Consider the following 20532-nt stretch of genomic DNA (forward strand, 5'->3'; position numbering starts at 1 on the left):
ATGCAGTCTAAAGATTGTAATTTTTTTTGTGTATTACCTATACTTTTTTCTTCGTCTTTGTACAGAATCCCAACCACAAACATACTGATAGATAGAAGATACTGATAGACACACTACTTTAGATCGGCCTATTAGATTACACAACTATTGAATGAATAAAGCCGACATAGAAAATGATAAGCAAATACTGAGATTGCCTCAGTACAGTACTACAGTGTTCCATGTAGCCTTATCACTGGTTTCAGTTTCATCCTGTGTCAGATGCACAGTGCAGGTCAACATGCTGCTGTATGGGTCAGCTGTCTAAGAGACAGTATAGCAAATAAGCCACTGATGGACACATGGTCACCACCTGTATCACAACACCACTTGTATCAATCAATAGAGGTCAGCAGAAACTATGAAACCAAACCCCCTCATTTTATCCCTGAAATGTCCTTACTTTCTCCATTACATAAACATTAATTCATTAAAAATGACAGCTTTAATAAAGTAAGGTTAGTATCATGGGTTTATAAGGGATTTATTCATGGGTTGATTTGTCAAGACTCTAGTAATTAAGGGTTTTTTCATGCCTTATGTGCAGGTTTACAGGTTATTAATGAGTTATTAATGGAAAGTTCCAGTCTGCCTGAATTTTACATTAAATTAGAAAGTAAGCAGTCAAACATTAAGGGGAGTTTAAGGAGGTTTTGATGAGATCTCCTCCATTAATAACTCTCTTCATTAATTTTAAGGGGATTTTGCATGAAATAAGGGGTGAATTAATGTAAATGTACAGGTATTTTAAAGGATTACTAGTTCGTAGAGAGATCATAGGCCTATACTGAAGTTCAAAACACACCGGGACTCATTTATCTGATTCTTGAGAGTCGGGACAAAACATCCTACAGAGAAAAGTGTTCTTTATGTTAAAATTGACAAATTCAGCAGGATAAATTTACTTAGAAAGTTACATCTAAAGGAACTGTGTATACTCATAACATTGTTTCGATATATATTTTAATAATTTCAATTGAATGTGTTTACCTGTAAGCTCTGTGCTCGGAATTCAATGGAAATCAACTTGTCCTCAGCAAGAGGTCATAATGACAAACTGCCCAGAACAGTGGGTTTTTTATTTGTTTGTTTGTTTTGTTTTTAAATTTAAATAGAATCTGAAAGGAAATCATTAATGCTATATAAAAATACGTAAAGTGAACATTAAACATTTTTTCCCCTAAAGATCTGCTTAGCAAAGTTGTGTCGATCTCAGTTTCCGTCAACACCGTGAGATTTTCTATAATCCTGAATAAATCAGTAAATAGCTTGGTCAGTTGGGCTAGATCCCCTTTTCCACTTCTGCATGTTATGATGGCAGCAGGACCTCACAAACCTCGTCTGTGTACAGAAACCCATCCACCCCTTGTAGGACTGACGATATTAAAATATCATGCTTTTTATTGTCTGATGGAGTTGACACAAATCAAGTTATGAAGTAAAAAATGCTTATTTTTAGAAAACAAATTATAATAAAAAACACCCTGTTCCTTTATGACCGCATAGCTGATGTCGGCTAGTAGGCAATATTAGAAAAAATGAAAATCTAAAACACGTTTTGTCCCTTATCTGATGCGTTCATAAATGTGTGTAGCTACATTTCCGCATAAAATAATACAAACTGAAAGCTTATGTCGCGTTCATCAAACATTTCAGTTGTGATCACTCATCCACGGGACCTGCACCAAAACTCTTCACGATTTATGAAGAAATACAACACTTCACTTTCGGTTTCATCATCATCATCATCATCATCATCATCATCATAGTGACTGTGCTGTTGGACTTTCTTGTTGCTCTCGCTTCTCTCCGCTGCGCATCAGAAGTTTTTTGAGTCAGTCTTTTATTTTCCAGCTCACAGGTCGGATCCTGAACGGTGAAGAATTCAAAATGAGGTGAGTTTGCTTCTGTTTGACAGCTGATAGGAAAACAAACTACAGCAATCCCATGATCCATTTTAGAAGGATTCTATACAAACATCCCAGCAAAAGTAAAATATTCCTATCAGTCCCTATTATACGAATATCATATGATAGTAATATTATAGTGATACAATAGGAATAGCATTATATCGTGTAGTGACTATAAGGTCACTACAGACTCACTATTGAGTACCATAGACACACTATAGGTCACTACAGGAATATTATATAGGTTTTTGACTGACTTTATTAATTCACACGTGCAGTTAAGTATATGCTACTGAAACAGAGCAGATTTTTACATGAAAACACTGAATCCATAAAAGAGCATATTTGGACATGTGGACAAGACAAAGTATAAGAACATAAAGATTAAACGTTATTAACCCTCCTGTTGTGTTCCGGTCGAATTGGACCGATTTACAAGTTTTCTCTCTGAAAAATGTCGTTCATTTAATCTGATTGTCATAAGGTTCCATGACTTTGTCCACACAGGGCATCTGAACACACAAAATCAATTTTGATAATTTTCATAAAATTTTATAATATTTTTATAATTTTATTTAACTTTTGTACACCTGTGGTGTTCCCGGTTGAAAATGACCGGTCATTAGAAATGAATGCGTGAGACTACGAATAGTTTCTAAAATTGAGTTCAGGCACATGCCCATTCATCAGATGGACACACTTCCTCTCCCAGACCCCCACATGCATGTGTGTTTGAGCGCACGCACACACACACACACACACACACACACACACCTCACTCAAGTCAAGTCAAGTTTATTTATATAGCCCTTTGTCACAAGCACGTCTCAGAGGACTTTACAGAGAGTGTGTCTAGCTAGGTCTAACTAAACACAATCAATGGTGAAAAAAGTTATGTAAGACAAACATAGCAAACAAAAAAAAAACAAAAAAAAAAAACACAGGTAGGCAAGAGCAGATTTAGCAAGACAAAACAATCTACCTATTCTACAGCCTAACCTACCCGGCACCCCAGCCTCAGACCCTAAATGCACACAAGGAAAAACTCCCAAGAAAAACCTTGGTAGGAAAACTTGGAAGAAACCTTGGGCAGGCTGAGGCAAATAGGGATGCCCCACCCGGGGGGCATCCCTATTTGGGTCATGGGCAACAATAATGACAGAAGCAAAACAAAAAATAAAGGCCGGCTCCAAATACAGGCCGGGGAAAAAAACAAAGGAAACAAGCGTGAATTCGCCATAGCTCCGACCACGTACTGTGCGGCTATAGGCCGCCAAAAAGGGTGGGAAAATTTTTGTGGACCAACCAACCAACCAACAGACCGACCGACAGAGCGAGCTCTAGAGCTGCTGGTCGCAGCTAAAAAAAACGGTGGACACCGGTAAACTCCTGGCGGAAGTCTCTGGAGCGTGCCGTCGTCGATTACCGTAATTATCGTAATGCGTCGCAGTAACAAAAAAACGGCTACCTAATGAACCCCATCAGAAGCAGATCAGAAAACAAGGAGGCTTCGTTCTAAAATATGAGCAAATATACTTATCAAACAGAGGGAATTAGAAATAAAGGCCTGTCTCTATATAAGCCTGCTTCCAATAAAGGCCTGGTACCCTCTGCAGTTGAGATAAATAAAGGCCCGGGCCAATATTAGAGGAAATACAGTATGTTCCCAACGGCAAATTTCTATATAAATACTGTCTCGGCTAGGGTAAGAGAACAGACTGTGTCAAGCCCAAGCCAACGGTGCTAAGGTAGGTCGTATGATTGCGAAAATAAATAGGTTTTGAGTCTAGATTTGAAGATTTCGACAGATTTAGCTTCCCTAACCGTAAGAGGTAGCTGGTTCCAGAGACAGGAGCTTGGTAGGAGAACGCTCTACTGCCTGCTGATTTTTTCTTGATTCTAGGGACAGTCAGGTAGCCAGCATACTGCGATCAGAGGGCATGAGGGGGAATATAAGGGATGATGAGGTTGGATAGATATGATGGTGCAAGCCCATGTAACGATTTATAAGCTAACAGAAGCACCTTAAAGTCAGATCTGACTTGAATTGGGAGGCAATGAAGGGAGGTTAGGATTGGAGTAATGTCAAATTTTCTAGTTCTGGTTAGTATTCTGGCGGCAGCATTTTGCACAAGTTGTAGTTTTTTAATGCTGCAGTTCGGTCGGCCAGAGAGTAAGACATTACAATAATCGAGTCTTGATGACACAAAAGCGTGTATTAAAGTTTCAGCATCCGTCGTTATTCGAGATATTGCGAAGGTGGAAAAATGCTATCTTAGTGATTTCCTTAATGTGAGCATCGAATGAGACAGCCGAGTCGAAAGTAACACCAAGGTTTTTAACTGTGGGACTCTGGGTAATTAAGCAGTCCCCAAAGCTAAGAGTGAGGTCTGCAACAAGAGGCAGTTGGGTTTTTGGGCCAACAACTAGCATCTCAGTTTTGTTGGCATTTAGTCGCAAGAAGTTTTCTGACATCCAATTTGTTACAGCGATTAGGCATAGTTCTAGGTTTGTAAGTTGTGAACGGTCGTCAGGTCTAATTGGTATGTAAATTTGAGTATCGTCCGTGTAACAATTAAATTTAATACCGTAGCTGCGGAAAATGTCACCAAGAGATAGCATGTAAAGGGAGAAAAGCAGAGGCCCCAGCACAGAGCCCTGCGGTACGCCAAAGTTAACTTTAGAGTAATCAGATATAGTATTTTTATGTGAGACACAATGCGTTCTATCAGATAGGTAGGAATTTAGCCAGGAAAGTGCAGAGTCGCGGATGCCCACGTAGCTCGCTAGGCAGTTTAAGAGAATATTATGATCGACTGTATCGAATGCCGCACTCAAATCAAGTAAGATAAGAACAGAAGAAGAGTCGGAATCTGAGGCGAGGAGTAGGTCATTTACCACTTTAGTGAGAGCAGTCTCAGTGCTATGGAGAGACCTAAAGCCAGATTGAAATTGTTCGAAAAGACTATTACACTAGAGGTAGTCGGTTAGTTGGGCAGAAACTATTCTTTCCAAGACTTTCGAGAGGAAGGGGAGATTGGAGATCGGTCTACAGTTATTAAGAACATCGGGATCAAGGTTAGGTTTTTTCAGCAGAGATTTAATTACGGCTGATTTGAAGGACGAGGGCACAACGCCAGAGGAGAGAGAGGTGTTAATGATGTTGAGTAGGGAAGGGCCTAATATTGGAAGAAGATCCTTAATCAATTTAGCGGGAAGAAGGTCAGATAAGCTGGTTGTGGATTTAGAGGAAAGTACTAATTTAGATAAGGTGTCTAAGGAAACAGTCTCAAATTGCGAGAGTACGTGGTCTCTAATGCACCTAAAGCACGATTAGGAGAGGGATCAACGCCCTCGGTGGGTAAAGAATTGCTAATCTCATCTCTAATACAGTCAATTTTGTGATTGAAGAAATTAAGAAAATCATTTGCAGAAAATGGAGAGCTCGCAAGCTTTGATACCGTGTCAAATAAAAACTTTGGGTTATCTTTATTAGTGTTAATAAGATCTGAGAAGTAGGAGGCCCTAGCAGCGGAGAGCGTACGCTTGTAAATCATTAGGCTATCGCTCCAAGCTAGCCGAAAGACCTCAAGTTTGGATGAGCGCCATTTGCGTTCCAGCTTTCTACGCGCCTGTTTTTGTGCACGGGTTTTGTCAGTAAACCAAGGCGACGGTTTCTTTAGATGGCGGGTCTTTATGAGTCGGGGCGCAACAGAGTCAAGCGAGTCAAGTAGAATAGAGTTAAAGTTATCCGTGAACTCGTCGAGGGAGCCAATTTGTTCCGGGAGAGAGGCAAGATTTTTAGGTAGGAGATTAGGGAGTTTTGTCGTTGCGGAAGTATCAATGCGGCGGATGCTGTAGGTATCAACTGGATTTGAATGCCGACAGGGCAGATCAATTTTAAATTTAATGAGATAATGATCTGATAGTGCCGGTGGATACGGCAAAACTACTAAGTCTGAAACGTTAATACCACGAGCGAGGACCAGATCAAGTAGTATTGCCGTTAGAATGGGTCTGTTCATGAACCAACTGAGTAAAGCCAAAAGTATCAATTAGGGACGAAAAAGCTTTGCTAAGTGGATTAGTTTTACAATTTAGATGAATATTGAAATCACCTTTAATTAGGATGTCATCTGTACGAATTACAAGGTCAGAGAGGAAATTGGAAAATTCTTCTAAAAAAGATGAATAGGGCCCAGGAGGGCGATAAAGGATGATTAGGTAGAAAGGCAGAATACCAGAGTGGTTAAGGCCCATGCTAACTGGAATGGAAGGGCGCATAGTGAGCATCTCACAAGATGAGAGTTTATTACTTAGATCTGGTGAAAGGTTCAGACTCGAATTGAAGATTAGGCCAACGCCCCCACCTTTCTTAGATGTCCGAGCGACATGCAAATTGGTAAAATTAGAGGGGGAAGCTTCATTTAATGGAAGAACGTCATTTGGCTTTAGCCAGGTTTCACATAATCCCATTATATCAATACTATGTTCTTTAATTAGGTCACTGACCAGCAGGGCTTTGTTAGCGAGGGCTTTGTTTCACTCCCCTTCTTGGCTTCCATGGCAACCCCCACAGGAACCTTTCCCCAATAAAATCTTTCCCCTACGGGAACCACACCTGTTGGCATTCTCACAAACAATCGCAACATTGTTTCAATAACATATATAGAACTTTTCTCACAGCTCTCTCTAAAGCTTTTTTGAGGCCTTGCTCACAATTCACTCTGTGGCAGCACAATGACCAAACAATATACTGTATGTGAGGCTCTTGATCTTATCTTTGATCATGACAGGAAAACTGACAGTGAAGATGCAGTTAAGTTTTCATGTGTAGTTTTGGGCCTCTGTCCTTTCTTTACTAATAAAATCATACTGGTCAGTTTTGACCGGGAACACAACAGATGTTATTTTGTGCCACTATTTAAAAATTTGAAATGGTTTCAAAACAAATGCCCTGTTAAACTTTGACACAAAGTAGTCAAAAAGAGCAAATAGAGCAAATAGAAGTTCAAAACTTGTAATGTTCACAAGAACTTAAGTTGATAAAAAAGATCTAACACAACATTAGGTGATAATATATGTATTATTGTGGATTTATAATCAGCTATAATGGGGCGGTCATTTTGGACCGGGAACACAGAATTAATGAACATGAAACAAACACAACAGGAGGGTTAAAAGATCAGCAGAATAAAGTTTTTAAAATGTACATGTACATACAAGGTTCCTAAAAATAAGTGTAGCTCAGATTGAACTCCAGGTTGTTCTGGCAGGACAGTTGCCTCTGGTCGGGCAGCAGGTCATGCAGGATGTTGTGTTTGCTGCTCCTCCTTATCAAATTCACATCAGCCTCTCCCCTCCTCTTTTGATGTGAGGATAGTACTTGTGAGTACTTGTGATACCAGCTATTCTCTCCAACTTTTAGCTTGTTGTTTGTTTATCCCACCAAGAGTCCTGCGCCATATTCAAGGCATGGCCTTATGACAGTTCTATAAACTGAGTCAGCTGACTGTGAAGAAGTCTCCAGGTCTCTTTCTTAACTGCCTTTTCAATATGAATATCCACACTGAGCTTTGAGTCTAGGTGATAGCCCAAGTACTTTGTCGTAGACACAGCAGGTTCCTCTTGTCCCCCCAGTGTCAGAGGAGGTGGTTGTGGTGGGTCCTGAGCAAAGCATATCCACAGCTCTACAGGTTTCTTTCCATTTAGCAGCAGGTTGTTCATTGCTGCCCATTCATCCAGCCTCTAAGTCTCCTGGTGCATGGATGTATCCTCCAAATTTAAAAATTGTATTACTGACTTTTAAATGTATTCATGGCTTGGTCCCAACGTATATCTCAGAACTTTTAACGCCACAACAACACTCACTGAGATCCACTGGAAAAGATTTGCTGTCAGTTCCACAGTCCAGACTTCAGACCAGAGGAGACAGAGCTTCTGCGGTGACGGCCCCCAAGTTGTGGAATGGCTTGTTGCCTGAGACTAACAAAGGAACGCACAAAGGAAGTGCGTCATCCATTGCGCAACCAAAAGAGGAATAGGATAGGTTTTCCCAGGTAGCTATCGGTAGCGTTAGCTGTGTTGCTAACGCTACCGCTAGCAGCCAGAAAACGAACCAGGAGCTACAAGGAAGCCAGGACCAGCCAGGAACAAAAGCGTTTGGCTTGGCTGCTAGCGAACGCTAACAGCCAGAAACAAACAAATGATCCATTGTCCGTTTGATAATCTAAACAAAGAACAGGTTTTCTTGCAGTGGCCTTTCTAAAATGAGCAGTGGTGAAAGTTACTATATTGTGTTTTGATCAAGGAGTTGATAAGCAGACAGATGGTTTGTTCTGTTGCACAGAGCTAGACTCTAACAGAAAGAGATCCGGTTGTCTTTGCGACAGCGGCACAAACAACAACAATACCACTTGGAAACACTAGAGGGGGACAACGGGGGGAAAGTTGAAAAGTTGTCTGAATCCACTTTAAACTACAGTATGACGCTACTCAAACATACAGCGGTACTGCAAAACCTAAAAATATATATTTAAAATAAAACACAGTAAACTATGGAAGCCGAGAACGGCCGTGCTTGCAATTATTTTTTTTAATGCCGTTAAAACGAGCTTTGTTATCTCGAGATAACAAGATAATCAACCCGTTATCACGAGAAAACAAAATGTAATTTCCTCTTACAATGTTTATCAGAGATCAGGAGTGCCATGCCAGCATGCAGAGATGGCGTCTTGACAACTGACAACAAGTAACTGCAGCAAACAAAACTACACATTTATGCCTTGACTTGCTGTTCAGTTCTGAATCCTCCCCGACAGTCATGACAGTGATCTTGAAGGCTGAAATCAGGTGTGATCAAATGAACCAGACACTCATTTTCGAGTTCTCCATAATTATCCCGTGATCTCGAGAAAACAAAAGTCATTTTCTCGTGAAAAATTATCTCTTTATCTCGAGAAATCGTCGAGAAATTGTTTTCTCGAGATAACGAGATAAATTAACCTGTTATCTCGAGAAATCGTCGAGAAATTGTTATCTCGAGATAACGAAATAATTAACTTGTGATCTCGAGATAACAGCATTAAAAAAATAATTGCAAGCACGGCCGTTCTCGGCTTCCGTAGTAAACATACCTGACATGAAATAAAACAAAACAAATCCTCCAAGTGAATATGTCACTCCAGCTCCTACACAAATGAAATTAATGAAGAAAAAAAAGGGAATGTTAGCTTAACTCATACAGTTTTTAGCTAGCAGATTTCGTTGTTAAATATAACTTTATATAACTATAAGGGCCAATAAATGACAGTCTATAAACTAACAGGTGCATCCAGACTTTATGACAGTAGTGATAACAAAAATATAAATATGAATGATAAGAAACTATAAGATGGATTGTGATAATACGGGAGGAAAAATGACCCACTTCTCCCATAGGGGAACACAGCAAAAGGGGAGAGGTGAAGGGGGGGACAGGAAGTTTATGGGGGCTAGGAGGAGGAGGGGTGCAGGAGGCGGGGCTTGTATATACTGTAGCGTATATGACAGCAGAAGTGGAGGTAGAAGAAAACTGTCAGGTATACAAATTAAAATAACAGCTTTAGTGTAATTATACATGTAATAACAACTCTGTTGCAACAGCCCATATCGTCCGCATATCACGAGTGGCCATGTGGAGCAGAAAGAGATGAGGGGAAACCACACCCCCCTGTGGCACTCCAGATGTCACATCTAATCAATCCATGGGCTGTGTGTACCATTTGCCACCACTCTTTGTCTCCTCCATGATGTTGGTTAGAGGGATCGCTCGTGACAGCCCATATCGTTAACATATCCAGCATCTAGTGTTTCCTTGAACACAGTATCATGAGTGGCCATGTGGAGCAGAAACAGATGAGGGGAAACCACACCCCCTTGTGGCACTTGTAACAGTCGCAAATATGCCTACTATGCTACTATACTAAGTCAGTGGGTGGCGCTCCTTGTTTTTACTGAGACTGAGTTACAGTCACAGGTTGAGTACTACTCCCAGTCTGTCTCCTTACGAGTAGTTTGTCTCTTCAGTAACGACTTGGTACGTGTTAAACTATATCAATCTACATGTATGTTGAGAGATTATAGTGCCGTAGAGACCAGGCATTGTATGGTTGACAAGTATAGGTGAATAAAGTGGTACATGTGTAAAATCCTAATACTGACGTCGTCTGGCTCTGTCATGCTGTCCAGGAGCAGCCTCCTTCCCTAAAGCTAATGTAAGCTAAGACACAACCAAGCGCGTTACAAGTGGCGCCTGAACATCGTTCTTTGGACTTTTCCCCTCAACGAACAAGTTACGGATCTGGAGAAAGACTGGGAGTAGTACTCAACCTGTTGCTGTAACTCAGTCTCAGTAAAAACAAGGACAAGGAGCGCCACCCAGTGACTTAATCTGTTACTGCCACCAAACAATGTTCCAAAAGCATAGTAGGCATATTTGCGACTGTTACACACTCCAGATGTCACATCAATCCACCCTTTGGCTCCTCCCTGTGATGTAGCTGTGTGACAAGGCTGTCAGGATGGGGCACAGTTCACTGTCCAATATGCGTTGCATCAATTTTACGTGATCAACTCGATCAAATGCCTTGGACATCAGCCAACAACTCCCTCACCATCGTTGGTTGGGAATCAGTTTCAGTCAGCCAGGTGTGAGTTGCCCTAACCAATGCTGCTGTTGTGCTATGCAGAGATAAATATGTGTACCGGTTATTATACACAGTGAGGATAGTGGGCATGAGCTTCCTCATTATGAATCTCTCTTGGATGTTTCCACAAGAAGTTAGAACAAATGAAGTATACAAAACAATCAATGTAAATGAAAGCAGTAAGTTGATCAACATTTAAGCAAAACCTTAAATAGATCCTAAATCCTTGTATCTGTGTATATGTTTTTGTCAGTAACTGGACATTGGACTACTTTCCTCTCTCCCTCTCTCCCTCTCTCTCTCTCTCTCTCTCTCTCTCTCTCTCTCTCTTTGTATCTCTCTCTCTCTCTCTCTCTCTCTCTCTGTCTGTCTGTCTGTCTCTCTCCTAGTGATGACGACAGGACTCTGCTGTCCAGGCTGCTGCGGTTGGAGAGTCGGTTCACCTGGGACCTGAAGAGGGAAGACATGGATCTGGAAGGCCTCAGCACGCAACTCCAGGAAGAAATAGATCTGGGGTTGGGACACCAGGAGCACCGCGTGGAGCACTCCTACAGCTTTCTGGCTTACATCAGGTACAGTACATTTCTAATCCTTTTTAGTACAGGACTAGGGTGCAGAGATTGGTGGTATATTATTGAGGAGAAGGTGGTTATTACTGAGGAAGTGGTATATTACTAAGGAGGAGGTGGTAAATTATTATGGAGGAGGTGGTATAATGAGGAGGAAGAGGTGGGGTATTATTGAAGAAGTGGTAAAGTACAGTGGAGTAGGCGATTATTGAGAAAGAGGTGCTGGTATATCACTGCGGAGGAGGTGATGGTATATTACAGAGGAGAAGGTAGCAAATTATTCAGGAGAAGGAGGTGGTATATTATTGAGGAGGGAGTGGTTTATTATTGAGAAAAATATTGAAGACTCCGCATATCTCAGCCAAAGCCAAAATGCACATGATTCGTTTTTTTTTTTAATCAAATGTATTTCCAACCCATTCTCATTCCCATGTTGTCCTATATTGACGCTTTGTCAAATCCCTTGGCATCAGTATGTTCATGGAAATGGTTCCATTTCGCATCTGTATAGAAACGCACCAGTTGTTCGATAGACTCCATGGTAAAACCTCTTGCAGCAGTATTGGACGCCTACAACTTTTTCTCCTAGACCACAGAACACAGAAGCATTACATAATCTATCTTACATTTTAGCCCGTGATAGACGGTGATAGACAGATGGTTCATCCAATCACCTGCCAAGTATTTTTTGAAAGAGCCTGCCCTTTTCCAAACTGTTTCCAAGGACGACTTCCCAGATGGTTCTGTGTAACAAACCATCTGGGAAGTCAGGTTAGAACTGAGTCACTGCAGTTGCAAAAAGTAATGGGATACAAGAAAGAAAATACAGGATTTAAATAAGAAAGAGCCAGTGTGGGATATTTAAACAACCAAGATCTGCCATTCTCATCTGTCTTCAGGTATCTTCAGGATAGACCAAAGGAGGCGGCATCTCTTCTCAGCCAATCAGAAGACAAGATCAGAGAGTGTTTTGGTGAGGAGAGTGAGCGGCGGCTCATCGTGACGTATGGAGACCTGGCCTGGCTGAGCTACCACACTGGAGACTACACACAATCAGACACATACTGCCGCAGGGTGGAGGACATACTGGTAAACACACACACACACACACAGCGGCAGGACATACTGGGACACACACACAGTTTTAATGTTTTATGGTTTAAGCGCTCTTTAAGAGAATTTTCTCATTATTGGTTTCAATAGAGAGTTTAACTTGCGTTCAGACTGAGCAACACGATCACCAAGTCAGCGTCAGACAGAGCTGAGCGACCAGGGAAACTCCGCCGAGGTGTGGACGCTCAACAAGCTTGTTGCCACAGCTGAACTTTTTCCTACCAATGTAATTTTGAAATTTTTAACCCGACACAATAGATAGAATTCGATTTGCATCATCACGGTCGCCACGGTCATATTGTTGACATACCGCTGCAGCTGTGACAGCCTACAGTAGGTGACAGCAGCACTAATAGGAAGCTAGCCACTGTTAGCGTTATCTCTTTGCCTATTACCGTTTCTGTTGCGTTAGGATCTATTACAAAATAGCGATGGTGTCCTGTGTTATACACGGCTGTAGTAATGACAGCAATAAAACCCCCGGGGTTAGTTTGTATGCCATCCCTACCGTCCGCAGTATTTTGTGTACATATTCTAGCTGTGTGAAACAGGGAATCGCAAACGCTGCTAAGAGGTTACAAAGACGTTTGCGACAGTGTCGTTTTTTTGCATTACCACTAGGAGTCGCCAAAATCAACAATTTTCAAATCAACCACGTTGCTCACAGTGTGAACACAGTTAGTGTCTCTTGATCTAAATGTGCTCTTTGTCCTCCTCTCTCCCTCCCTCCCTCCCTCCTCCTCCTCTCTCTCCTGATGAAGTACCCTACTGGTTCTTCTTCGGTGCTCCTCCCAGAGGTGTATGGAGAGAAGGCCTGGACCTTCCTCAAGTTCTCAGTGAGCTACCACCCCAAAGCCATGGACTGCTTCCGCAAAGCCTTGGAGCTGCAGCCTGACGACAGCGAGTGGAATGCCAGCTACGCTATCGCCCTCTACCGCACTGAACCGGTACATTCAGTAAACTAATTATTTAATCAATCAATGGAATGCCGGCTATGGTATAGCTTCTTACCAGACTGAACCCATACAATCAGTCAATTGATTGATAAATCAATCTTTCAATCAATCAGTCCATCAATCAATCAGTAAATGTGATGACAATGAATGGAATGCTGGCTATGCTTTAGCCCTTGATCAAACTGGTACACTCAGTAAAGTGATTGATCAGTCATTTGATTAATCAGTCAGTCATTCAGTCAATCAAATGTAAATGCAATGCTTAGGATTTGGCCAGTTTGAATAATAATAAAAACATTTTCTCTGACATAGAAGTTGAAGTGTAGATGTGTAGTCCAGGGATTCTCCACAGAAAGCTGACTGGAGTCTGATTTTGCAGAGGGATACAGAAACATCTCTGGAAGCTGAGGAGTCCCCGGTCGTCAAGCAGCTTCGCCGAGCCTCAGAGATCAACCCTGATGACGGAGTTCTGCTGGCACTGCTGGCTCTGAAGCTCTCCTTCCAGAAACACCAAGAAGCTAAATCTCTGATGGAGAAAGCGCTGGAGATCGGTCCTGACAACCCTCATGTCACCCGCTACGCCGCTATATATTTCCGCCAACAGGTAGCCTCGAACTCTCTGTCTGGCTGTACATATTAATGTAGATATAGTTGATGATTTCATAGTTAGAGAGATATAGCATTTTGACGAAATGTATCTATCTTCTATCGATTTAGCTGTTTAGCTGAAAAGTGATGCCTACTATGTCTACTACTACTCCTCTGCATGAATTGACAGATAGCTAAACCCTCTTCATAAGGAGTTCTGATGATGATGATTGATGATGTTGGGCTGACTCTTTTGCCACTTGGGGCGACCCTGGCGTGTAGAGAGGTATTCTTTATGTTCTTTCTCATGGTCGTTTATAAGAAGAGTGCCAATATGACCACGAACAGGGATAATGAGAGGGTGTTTCTCCGCTGTGGACAGTTGAGTGCTGAAGCTGTCCTCCAATTCTCACGAGGCCATCACTGTGGAGAATAGGGTCGAGCTTCCTCAGTGGACTGTTTTTAGGAATATCCAATCCTTCCTTTAGGCAGGACACCTCAGTTTGGTATACCTCACCTTGAATGCATCCAATAATGACAGCTTTAGCCCACAACAAAATGTCAGTTGTATGAGGCTTGGAACATCAATGCCAGCCTTAACATGATGTTGTTTGTGTGTCTCTGATTTCAAAGACTCAATGATGTGGATGAGCGTAGCTGTTGCGCTGACAAGAGACTGCCACGAAGAGAATGTTTCAAAACAGTGGGAACCAAGAGTTGTATACGAGTGACATGGGACTGCACTTCTACATTGGACTCGAGGTCAACAAGATCATAGAATGTATCCTTAGGAGCATCTGAACCCATGGGTCGTGAGAGGAACTCAGGGCCAGTTAGCCAGACGGCAATGACCTGGTTGCTACGTCTGCTGTATTCTGGCTGGTGGGGATGTAATGTCATTGCTCAGGGCTTGAGAACCTTCTGATTATTTCTACCCTATTGCTTACATACACATAAAACCTTCTGGTTTCATTATGGATGTACCCCAACATGAATTTGCTGTCCGTGTAGAGCCACTGACTTCACATGCAGCTCCCAGCTCAAGCCTGGGGATCGCGTGGGCTGAGATAGGAGTTGACTTAGATTTCCCCATGATACCTTCCATGTCCAGGACCTTTAAGTAAGCCACAGCTGCAATGGCCTTGATAGAGGCATCAGAGAAGATGTGTAGTTCCACGCGCTTTAGGGGTCTCAAACTGTTCAAGAGCTTGCAGTGAATCTCTCCAAGCAGCCCATTGTGCTTCCTTTTCTGTTGGGAGTGGGGCATCCCAATCAATGTTGCCTGTTTTTTACTGATGCGCTTTTGAAGCTTTCATGCTTTACGTTGCACAAGTAAGATTCTTCCAATCTCTCTATTTTGTTTATCCACAGGGTGATATGAGGTTTATCCACAGGGTAATAGGGTGAGGAACAATGTCTCATCACAATGAGAGGAGCCAGTTGCAGAGGTTCAGGATCCTGGTAAGGATGTCACCCAACCTCCCTTTGGAGGTGAATTTGGCACAGCTGACTGGGAGGAGACCCCAGGACAGACCCAGGACATGCTGGAGGGACTACATCTCCCAGCATGTCTAGGAGCATCTACGGGTGCTGGAGAAAAGGATGTCTGGGCTGCTCTGCTGCCTTTTTGCCACCATGACCATGCCGGTATAAGCGGCTAAAAAATGGATGGATGGATCAAAAAACAATCTGAGTATCACTTAAAAAAATGCAGAAATGATCCTTTAACATGTTTATGTCACTGTTCCAGGGTAAGGTGGATCGGGCTATTGATCTGCTGAAGCGAGCGCTGCAGAGTAGCAGCCAGTCGGCCTTCATCCACCATCAGCTGGCTCTCTGCTATAAGAAGAAGAAGTCTCTGAGAAGGCCCAACTGCGACCAAGGTACACACAGATACAGGACAAAAATGTAAAGAAGCACACTGGTCATCTGCTACACTACACTATTGTATACTGCTCTATATTTTTCTGTACTATATTATACTATGATAGAGATGCAGCAGTGGAGGCGTCTGGCTATTCAGCATCTGGAGGAAGCTGTCAGGTTAAGGTCTCCCTTCATCCACGCCAGGGCTAAACTGGCACTGCTGTATGCAGAGGACAAGGATATGAGCAGGTACCTGTCTGTCTGCCTGTCTGTCTGCCCGCCTGTCTGTCGCTCTGTCTGTCTGTACAACTGCACTAAGTTTCTGTCTGGTCTTCTATTTCAGCCAAAGGTTTTAGAGCATGTTCTAAGGCCTATCCTTTAGCTTGTCTATTGTTAAAACATCCATCCATCCATCTTGCATCTATGTGTATGAATTCATGAACTCATCCTCTCTCTCCAGAGCTGAGACACTGTTACAGGAGGCCTTGGAGATGTCATCAGAGAGGGACAAAAGCTTTCTTCCGTTTGTCCATCTGTGCTACGGTCAGTTCCACCAGTACCACACCAAACAGGAAGACCAGGTCATCACACACTACACCAAGGTAGGCTTGGTGTGTGTGTGCACTTTTGGTAATACATGAGTCCAGTTTATTTCTGTCGCCCTTCATCGCCCTTCAGCCTGTCTCCAAGGACTTTACAGAGAGTGAGTCTTCCTAACTGATCAATGATCAATCACAAAACAAAACTAGAAGGGCACTCGGAGAGCGCAGACCTCCACCAAGGTTCGTGCTATTATTGCTTGTTCGTGAGTCGGATCTGGATCCGCTCCAAAATTTAATGGGTTCTTCCTTGGCCCATGCTACACCCTTCCATGAAGTTTCATGAAAATCGGGCCAGTAGTTTTTCCGTAATCCTGCTGACAGACAGACAGACAAATGGCACCGAAAACATAACAACCTTGGCGGAGGTAATGATGCAATACAGTATGCAACAAAATAAAACACAAGGAAACAAAGCAAAGCACAAGACACAAAATAAGAAGAAGAAGCATTTTCCAAAATGTTGCCAAATGATTGACAGCACAAAATGATCCTAGAGTTATCCCTTTACTCTGCTCTGTTCTATTCTGTTCAACAGGGTCTGCAGTTAACAATGAAGACATTTGAGGGGCAGCAGTGTGCTAAGGTCAGCATCAGGCATGTTTCAGACCTGTTGATGCATTTCTACTTAACATGTTCTAGTTGGGTGTTATGTTATAAACCCCCATTTATTCTTGTTTAGATTATGTTTGCTGCCATGACCAATTTCTCCATGGGAAGTTTAATTTAATCTGATATGATTTGTGTTAAACTTACAACTATTTGGCTCTGTGAAACCAAATACAAAAGCCTAATACAGCTTATTGGTTACTTAAAACAATACATCCGCTCCCATCACATAATTGTTCAATCCATCAATCATTATTTATATAGCACCTTTCGTGCAAGATTACAATACCAAGTGCTTAACAAATAAGAAGATAAATAGATACAACACAATAATGAAAATCAGAATAATATATTAATAGTAGGTTTTAGTCCTAGCCCATGGAACAACTAAAAGGCCAGTGCCAGAGGACTGGAAGGAACATACCTTAAAAGCGTATCTGACATGTATTCAGGCGCCAATCCATTTAGTGATTTAAACACCAACGTATCTTATAATTTATTATAAAACCAACAGACAACCAAAGAAGACACTTTACAACAGGTGTAATGCTGTGTGCTCTCTTCCTGGTCTTGGTCAGCACATGTGCGGCTGCATTTTGAATGATCAGCAGTTTCTCTAAAGCTTTCTTGGGTTGACCAGGCAGGAGAGCATTACAATAGTCCAGCCTGTTAGTAATAAAAGCATGAATTAGTCTCTCAGCATCTACCTGGAGAGTAAATCTGTAGGTGATAAAAGGCAGTTTTGGTGATGTTTCTTTTGGTGTTTTTTCTTCCTGGGGCTTGACATTTTGTGTGAAGGATTTTAAGTTAGTGCAAAGCTTCCCTCTCTGGGCTTTAGCTCCAATAATTAGAACTTTTGTCTTACCGTTGTTCAATTGCAAGAAATTATGAGACATTCACAATTTAACATGATCGATGCACTGAACCAATTGATCAGTAGGGCTGATATTGTTGGGTGTTACCGCCTGGCTGTGTGACTGCAACACACGCGAGTTAAAAGAATAACAAAGGATAAATTTATTAGGAAACCAACTGTTTAACAACCGAAGCCAAAACAAGTGAACCAACCAGTTAGATCAGTAAGGCAGGGAGCGGGTGTGTGGAGATGTACTGCATGCGCGTTGTGTGTAAACCGGTTGGGTTACATTGGGTGACACAGAGATATACAATTGTGTACTGTCTGCATATGAAAATCTACCCCATGTTCCCTGATAATATTTCCCGGTGGCAGCATGTATCGGCTGAACAGTAGAGGTCCCAGGATACAGCCCTGAGGGACGCCACATGTTACGCTAATGTTAGCCGAGGAGTGGTCACCAAGGGAGACAAAATAGTCTCTGCCAGATAAATGGGTCCAAAACCAATTTAAAACTGTGCCAGAGGCCAACCAACTTCTGTAGTCTGTTTATAAGAATGTCATGGCCAACTATATCAAAATCAATATAGTTGATCAGTCTGACAGGCCATTTCTGTCAATATGAGTTGTGACAGACCGGCCTATAATAACCGCTGGTCACAGCTAACAATAATAAAGTCTAATCTAATATGATATGGTTTTATACAATCTAGTCTTGTCTAAAATAATCAAATATAATCGATTCTAATCTAATAAAGTCTAATTTAATGTACTCTAGTCTGATCTAGTATAATCTAATCTAGTAATCTTCAGTAAACGGGAGTTAACCTTCAGATATTGTTCCTCTTTAGGAGCTGAAGCAGATCGCAGAGCGTCGAGTCTCGACAGACGGCGGTGACAGCGAGGCTCTGGGCCTGCTGGGCCTGGTCTGCAGAGCCCAGGGAGACCAGAGGAGAGCTGTGGAGTACTATGAGAAAGCTCTGGAGCGAGACCCCGACAACGACCAGTACCTGTCTGCTCTGTGTGAGCTGCGCATGGAGCTGCAGTGACCTGAGACCATGTTTAAAGATCATATGTCATATATGATACAGTATATGACATATATTACAGTTATCCAAATTATACGATCCAAGATGTTTAATGGAAATATTGCTAAAATTTGATTGATTGGAAGAAGTACTCTGATCCTTTACTTCATTAAAAGTACCAATACAGCAATGTAAAAATACTCCATTACAAGTAAAAGTCCTGCATGAAAAATTCTGAACTTTTACTGAAGTAAAAGTACATAAGTATTAGCAGCAAAATGTAGTTAAAGTATTAAAGTAAAAGTAGTGGTTTGGTCCCTCTGACTGATATTTTATTATATATGACATCATTAGATTATTAATACTGAAGCATCAGTGTGTAAGCAGCATGTTACTGTTGTAGCTGCTGGAGGTGGAGCTAGTTTGAACTACTTTATATACAGTTGGCTGGTTTAGTCCAGTGGTTCCCAACCTAGGGGTCGGGCCCCTCCAAAGGGTCACCGGATAAATCTGAGGGGTCGTGAGATGATTAATGGGAGAGGAAAGAAGAAAAAACAAAGTTCTGTTACACAAATCTGTTTTCAGTTTTTGGACTTTTTCTCTAATCTTTGAGTTTTGCTGAAATATTGAATCATTTGAACATTTATTGAAATGAAACCATGTGAGGTTTAGAGGGAAAAATCACTATTTGGTGGAGCTGTTAACAACTCATAGACATCTGAAATGTGACCCGACTACACACTGCTTTCTGTAAGACGTCAAAAGCCAAAAAGGTTGGAAACCACTGGTTTCATCTTTAACAATGTGTTGTATTTTAAAAGCTTGTTATATTATCCATTGTGTCAAATCTCCATCTGAAAAGTAACTAAAGCTGTCAAATAAATGTAGTGGAGTGGAAGTATAAAGTAGCATCAAATGGAAATACTCAAGTAAAGTACAAGTATCTCAAAATTGTACTCAAGTACAGTACTTGAGTAAATGTACTTAGTTACTTTCCACCACTGGATTGGTTACATTTAAAGTTATTGCATTTTCAAAAAAACATGTTTGTATGGATTGGCTCCCTCACTAAAGAATGACTGAAATCTGTCCAATGAGGATCCAGTTTGCAGCATTTGAAGTGGAAAGCCTCCACTCAGCAGGTTTATGTTCTCTGGATTAGAGCCGCTGCTGCCGGACAATTTAACTGATTCAGTTAAACTTTGAACTAGACTACATTTATTTGGAAAAACATCCTGAATAACATTATTCTGATCCTCAGTGAGAGGAGATTTGAAGACAAAATCATGACAATAACATGGAACCTTTCAGCAGCAACAGACTGGATGTTGTGCTACATCATGTTTATTAGCTCTGGTGTTGCTTTAATACAAGATATACAAAACTGTAAAGGTAGCATCAAACAAAGATAAAAACAGGCTACGAACTCTGGCTACAGGCTTTGTAGTTTGTATCTTTTAATATCTTCAATGAGTTTCTAAAACAGTGGAATTACATACTAAATTGTTTGATCATATATGAGTTGTTTAATCAATATTATCCTTTGTATGTTACAGTTTTACTTTTATCTGAGAATGCCTTTGAGACTCAAAGTGGTAAGTTCCACACTGTCACCTACTGTTCATTTATATCTACACTTTTTACTATATAAAATTTAATATAGTAGTATAATATGCAGTTTAATATATAATTAAAAGCTCACAGTTTATTTC

General features: G+C 41.4%; 1 protein-coding gene across 1 annotated transcript; it reads left to right on the forward strand.

The window, feature by feature from the left end:
- The first annotated feature begins 9818 nt into the window (after positions 1-9818).
- On the forward strand, positions 9819-18841 carry LOC139666478 (interferon-induced protein with tetratricopeptide repeats 5-like). Its single transcript, XM_071545716.1, has 10 exons — positions 9819-9877; positions 11026-11208; positions 12105-12294; positions 13080-13265; positions 13654-13878; positions 15613-15745; positions 15854-15977; positions 16189-16330; positions 16866-16913; positions 18644-18841. The coding sequence occupies exons 1-10, from the start codon at positions 9819-9821 to the stop codon at positions 18839-18841; spliced, it is 1488 nt and encodes a 495-aa protein (XP_071401817.1).
- Positions 18842-20532: the final 1691 nt, after the last annotated feature.

The sequence above is a fragment of the Centroberyx affinis genome, unplaced genomic scaffold (assembly GCF_046629955.1).
Source record: "Centroberyx affinis isolate AG114_WGS23_722 - 3 ecotype Tasmania unplaced genomic scaffold, CSIRO-AGI_Caff_v1 ptg005029l_1, whole genome shotgun sequence".
NCBI classification, from domain to species: domain Eukaryota; kingdom Metazoa; phylum Chordata; class Actinopteri; order Beryciformes; family Berycidae; genus Centroberyx; species Centroberyx affinis.